Below are 6279 nucleotides of genomic sequence, written 5' to 3'. Positions count from 1 at the left end.
ACACTTAAGAATGTGGAAGGCCACGTGTGGCCTTGTGGCCACAGGTTCCCCAACCTGGGTGAGGAGCATGTGCTCTAGAGCCACACTGCCAGATTTCAAAAATAAAAACATAAAAGACAAACGAAATGTATTAATAAAAGTAAAAGGATTTGTTCTGTAAAATTTGGATTCAGTCAAAAGGCCACACTTAAGAATGTGAAAGGCCACGTGTGGCCTTGTGGCCACAGGTTCCCCAACCTGGGTGAGGAGCATGTGCTCTAGAGCCACACTGCCAGATTCAGATATTGCCTCATTGACTAGCCACGTGACCTTAGGACGGTTACTGAATCTCTTTGGGCCTCAGATTGCTCACAGTGAAATGAGGATTATGATAGTTCCTACCTAATAAGGTTGTTGACAGGAAGAGATGGTTTCATATGTAAAAATCCTCTTATACGTGCATGGCAAATACTTTTACATTCTTTCAACAACATTCAACAGTTATTTATTGGGCATCTACAATGTCCCAGGCCCTTGAAAATATAGCAGTGAATAAAACAAAGTCCCTGTCTCATGAAACTTACGTTCCAGGGAGATAATTTTAGGGTGGTGCACTAGCAGAGGCTGTATATCCCTTTTGGAGGGAGATTCAGGTTTCAGGGACCTTGTAGCAGAGGCTGTTGACTTCGTGAAATGCAGTGGCTAGTCTCGTTAGTCTCTGGGAAATATTGCTGCCTACAACCAAGGCCAGTTCAGGTAAGTCATTCAAATTCCAGCTGGTTCCAAGCAGGGAATTCCTTAAGGGTTGCAGGGGGCTGGGATCCTTATTAGATTACGCAGTATACCTCTCCCCTTGCCCCACTGCAGTATGTTTATCCAGATTAAATCTGGTAAATGAAAGTTAATTTGAAGAGTTACAGTATCAAGAAGGGTAGAGGAATGAGGGCACAGAAATCTTACATCATTTGGTGGGAAGAAGGGTGAGATTTGGGGCAGACTTTATGTAGGGGAGACTCAAGGCTTTTTTTCTTTTAAGTGTCTTAAACTACTGGGAGGTGTCACCTCCCCTCAGATGCATTCTCCTTGTCATCACCCAGCTTGTGATTGTAACAGAACAGAGTCCTACATCCCACCCCCTGCAAAGTCCAGGAGGACTCCCCACATTCAGTAATCACCCTCCTCTGGGACAGCTATGCCCTCATGCATTTATTTGTTGTTTCAATAACTTTAACGAGTGCCAACTTTGTGCCAAGCACAGTGCCCAACACTGGTGATCAAGTGGAGGTTGAGACAGACAGGGTCCCTCATAGAGCTTGTATTCTACTGGAGAAAACATTTGCTGTGCTTTAAGGAAATGATTATAGTCCCAAAATAGAAAATAATGAGGGTGGGGTGAGTGCCAGCTTTGCAAAGGGTGGTCAGAGGAGGCCTCTGCAAGATGAGAGGGAGGTGTGAGAAGAGCCAGGTGAAGAGCTTTTGGGCAGAGGGAGGCCCTGCTGAGCGAGAGAAGGCCGGGGGGGCCTGGAGCTCAGCCATGGAGTGGGGTGAGGGTGGGGAATTGGAACTGGGACAGTAGGGACGAGTGGTGAGTTCAGCAGGAGCCAGATCATAGAGTCTTGTGGGCCGTGGGGAATAGGGGAAGAAGATCAGTCAAGTTCTGGCTTAAGCAACAGGGTGCATGTGATGCCTTTTACAGAGCTGGCAGGCTTTAGGAGAAATTAAAGAGTTCTGTTTGGGGACTGCTAAGTTGGAGAGGTGCAAATAGAGCTGTCAGGCACTTGGAAATGAGTCTGGACTTCAGGGGAGAACCCGTACTGGGAGCGTGAATCTCTTGCTCATTCCTGTTCTAAGTGAAAGATCATTTTGTTCTTAATTCTAAAACCAAATGTGAAGTAAATGGTGAGAAACATGCATTTTGTCTCCATTCTTTCAGATTGGTCCCCCCTAGGAAATTGTGACATTCTCTTCCTGTTAATTTTTGTTTCCTCTTTTAAACCAAAGGTCAGTACCTCATCTATGGGCACTTTCCCAAAGCAGGTGAAAATCGTGGAAGTTGGTCCCCGAGATGGACTACAAAATGAAAAGGTAAATGAAAATTAACCCAAATATGTTTTTCAGACATCTGCTTTGATATTCCGTGTGGTAGCTGGAGGGTGGGGGGTTCGACAAGCTCTGTCTTGCAAGCTATGCAAGATGGGATCTCTCTGCCTGACTTAGGGCTGAGCTGAGGAGGCCGGGCAGGCACCTATGACAGTTAAATGATCTAAAATGGTGGTGCAACAGGTGTGGTGCCCCCGTGTCACAGCCTGGCGGGATGGGGTGGATGGTCTAGAGTGAAGGCAAGGGTGCGCCTTTTGATCCGCCAATCCACGTAAGGAGATTTATCGAAAGGAAGTCATGAAGACCAAGTGCAGAGATTTAGCACTGGGGATGTTCCTTATGAACCTGCTGGTAATAGCAGAACAGTTGGAAACAACCTAATGCTCAGTACGGGGAAAGTTGAGTCAAATATATTATGGACTTTTCATAAAATGAAATATGAAGCCATTAATAATAAAGGTATATGTTAAGTGATTCAGTCAGGTTATAAAATTTTTGTATAAATATTTTAATGTTACACTTTTATGTAAGAAACAAAAGGTAGATACCTGGGAGCATCTACCTAGAATAGGATCTTGACCAGCACTGTCCCATAGAACTTTCTGTGGAGATGGAAATATTCTAGACCTGAGCTTTCCCATATGGTTGCCACTAGACGCTTTTCTTGAGCACTTGAAATATGGCCGGTGTGGCCAAGGAACTGCATTTTTATTTTTATACAATTTTAAGTAAATTTAAATAACCACATGTGGCTAGTGGCTAACATGTTGGACTGTACAGATGTAAAAAGTCACAAAAAGGGTGTTGATAGTATTATCACTGGGAGATTTTAAGGGTAGTTTTCTTTTGTTTTTGGTATGTTTTTCTGAAATAATCATGTACTGATTATTTTTTCAATAAGAAAAGCTTTTTCTTTTCTTTCTTTCTTTTCTTTTTTTTTGAAAGCATAACCACCCTAGCTTTAATAGTGCTTGTTGGGCCAGGCATGGTGGCTCACGCCTGTAATCCTAGCACTTTGGGAGGCCGAGGCAGGTTGATTGTTTGAGCTTAGGAGTTCGAGACCAGCCTGAGCAAGAGCGAGACCCCGTCTCTACCAAAAATAGAAAGAAATTAATTGGACAGCTAAAAATATATAGAAAAAATTAGCTGGGCATGGTGGCGCGTGCCTGTAGTCCCAGCTACCCGGGAGGCTGAGGCAGGAGGATCGCTTGAGCCCAGGAGTTCGAGGTTGCCGTGAGGTAGGCCGACGCCATGGCACTCTAGCTGGGCAACAGAGTGAGACTCTGTCTCAAAAAAAAAAAAAAAAGGAAACAAGAGTCTGTAAACTCTATGAGGGCAGAATCCTGCCTGTTCTGTTTATACTACAGCACAGCACCTGACACAATGCCTGGAACATGAAGGGCTTTCACAAATCATTGGTGGAGTAGACTAAGTTAAAGCAGTGGGAGAGAAATTTGACAAGAGGGGTGGGGTGGGAGGGCATATTGAAAAGGAGTGAGAATTTGCTGTGAGCTAGGCTGATGCCATGGCACTCTAGCCAGGGCAACAGAGTGAGACTCTGTCTCAAAAAAAAAAAAAAAAGAAATAGTGCTTGTTGGAAACAAGAGTCTGTAAACTCCATGAGGGCAGAATCCTGCCTGTTCTGTTTATACTACAGCACAGCACCTGACACAATGCCTGGAACATGAAGGGCTTTCACAAATGATTGGTGGAGTAGACTAAGTTAAAGCAGTGGGAGAGAAATTTGACAAGAGGGGTGGGGTGGGAGGGCATATTGAAAAGGAGTGAGAATTCTTAGAATTTTTCTTACTTAATCCTATAGGTATTAGGGAGCCATAGAAGGGTTTCGGGAAAGAGAGTGAGATATTGGAAGCTGCGTTTTAGGAGGATTCCTGTGTAGGATGGATTGGTTGAGTGAGACTTTGCCATAAGATACATGGGATAATGATGGTAGATTTGGAAAGAGGAATCCATACAATCTGGTGAGTGATTAGACATGGTGGGGGAGGGGGAGAAGCTATAAGATGAACATGTGAGGATGAAGTCCTGTGCAAGTGGGGAGGGGGAAAAGAGGAGGGTGTGATATTTGGGGGCCCCATCCCAGGACCCAGAGGGTTAGTCATCTCTGCCCTTTCAGGCCGTTGCACAATGTTCTCAATTTGTTTGTGATGGGGTCATAAGCTAACACACATTTATTTAAGGAAAAGTCTGCATGGCAGAAAAATGTTTCCATGTAAATATTAACTCCTTTTCAGGTGAGAAGCTGCGTCTACTGCAAAATACTATCTGTGGAACTCAAAGACAAGCCTTGTACCCCACCTGTAGGTGGGGATTACATGTGAATTCATGTTAGTATGTGGAAATTAGGATAGTGAAGTGCTTACTCTAGCAAAAGCTTTGAACTCACAGGCACTGCTTTCTGAGGCCATTTTATTACCAACTTTGCTGACCTGTCTTCTGGTGTTTCTCCTCTATAGAATATTGTACCTACTCCAGTGAAGATCAAGCTCATAGAAATGCTTTCTGAGGCGGGACTCCCTGTTATAGAAGCCACCAGCTTTGTGTCTCCCAAGTGGGTTCCCCAGGTGAGACCCAGCCCTCAATGAGAGAGGCCTTTCTCAGTGATGGAAAGTTTTGCATTTTCCCCTGGAGCAAATAGAAGTAGGAAACTTAGGTTTCCAGGTCCCTAACTTTGAGCAGTCTCAGGTGATTCACAGCTCTGTGTTGCAGCAAAAGCACGTGACATGGGATTCAGGGGTCTTGGACGCAGTCTCGGCCCTGCACCACTTGCTGGGTGACCTTGCTAGGACCTTCCCCTCTGCAAGTTTGAGATGACCTCTTAGGTCTCTTCTGGCTCTAAAAGTCCAGAATCTCTATGCCTGTCTGTGGTTTGTGTTTGTAAAAGGGGAAAAGGGGTGACTCCTGCTTCACAGAGATAATCAAGTGGGGAAGAAAAATACAAAATGAGTGTCAGATAACACACAGAGAGCTGAGTGCAGCGCCTGGCTCAGAGTGTGTCCTCAGTAAATGGCTCGTAGTAGATTACTGCTTTTTCTGCAGTGTGGGCCACATGGAAAAACTGGATATCACCCAAACCTAGGGCCTTTCTGGCACACGAGCAGTCAAACAAATACTAAACGCATTGGGGATACTCAGCTTGGCAGGAGGCATCATTCTCCTGGGGCTCTGGAGAACAGAGATTTTATGATAAAAAGGATTTTTCTAACTGAGTGCTTTGCCTGCTCCTGGTGATAACCTGGCAATGTCTCCTTTGGCTCCTAGATGGCTGACCACACCGAAGTCTTGAAGGGCATTCGGAAGTTTCCCGGCATCAGCTACCCAGTCCTGATCCCAAATTTGAAAGGCTTTGAGGCAGCGGTAAGAGGATAGCTTGTTGGTGGGGGCTTTAGAAAAGAGATTGATGGCATGGGTCCCTTGCCTTGTCTTGGGGCCTCAGTCCCCTATCCTGGGAAGTCTACTTCACCATCTTGTCTTTCATTCAGACCCTGGGACAGACCTGGCCCTGACACTCACTGTTCTCTGATCTTGACAAGTTGCTTAATCTCTCTGAGCCTCACGTTCTGCCTATAAAGTTGGGCTGATGGTAGTGCCTAATGTGGGGATGTCAGAAGAGAGAATGCGCACACACTGCCGAGCATAGCTACGGCCCGGGGTAGCACAAATGCCTAATGAACGTTAGCCCTTGTTACTACCCACTGCTTCAGAGAAAGGCAACCAAGTCCACACGAGTTTCAAGCATCTACCAACTTTCTTATAATTTTTTATATCGGTTCTCCTTCTTTTATTTCTAACTTCATTCTTCAGTGTTCAGAGAAAAATCCATTGCATGATATCCATCTCTTAAAACCTACTGAGACTTAATTTGTAGTCTAACATATGTTTCTTCTGGAAAATGTTCAAAGTGCTCTTGAGAACAATGTGTATTTTATCGTTGCATAGAATGTTCTGTATGTCTGTTGGATCTAGTTGGTTTATTGTGTTGTTCAAGTCTTCTATTTTCTTCTGTCTGGTGGTTCTATCTATTATTTGTAATGAGGTATTAAAGTCTCCATCTGTGATTATGGAACTGTGGATTTCTCCCTTCTATTCTGTCAATTTTTGGTTCAATTTTGATGGCCTGTTACTAGGTGTGTAAATGTTTATCATTGTTATATCTTCTTGCTGTTTTTTTTTTTTTTT

At 44.4% G+C, this 6279-nt stretch overlaps 1 protein-coding gene across 2 annotated transcripts in view; it reads left to right on the top strand.

Annotated features, from left to right (window-relative positions):
• HMGCL (3-hydroxymethyl-3-methylglutaryl-CoA lyase) overlaps positions 1-6279 on the top strand; it is a 44198-nt gene that overhangs the window by 13260 nt on the left and 24659 nt on the right. For both annotated transcript variants that reach the window (XM_012650907.1, XM_012650908.1), the window contains exons 2-4: positions 1981-2064; positions 4557-4664; positions 5362-5457. In XM_012650907.1, the coding sequence (XP_012506361.1) occupies positions 1981-2064; positions 4557-4664; positions 5362-5457 (288 nt within the window). The remainder of the gene's footprint in view (positions 1-1980; positions 2065-4556; positions 4665-5361; positions 5458-6279) is intronic.

This window comes from Propithecus coquereli, unplaced genomic scaffold (genome assembly GCF_000956105.1).
Source record: "Propithecus coquereli isolate 6110/MARCELLA unplaced genomic scaffold, Pcoq_1.0 Scaffold341, whole genome shotgun sequence".
NCBI classification, from domain to species: Eukaryota; Metazoa; Chordata; class Mammalia; order Primates; family Indriidae; genus Propithecus; species Propithecus coquereli.
Note: the sequence above shows the minus strand (reverse complement) of the source record. Positions and strands in the feature narration are given on the sequence as shown.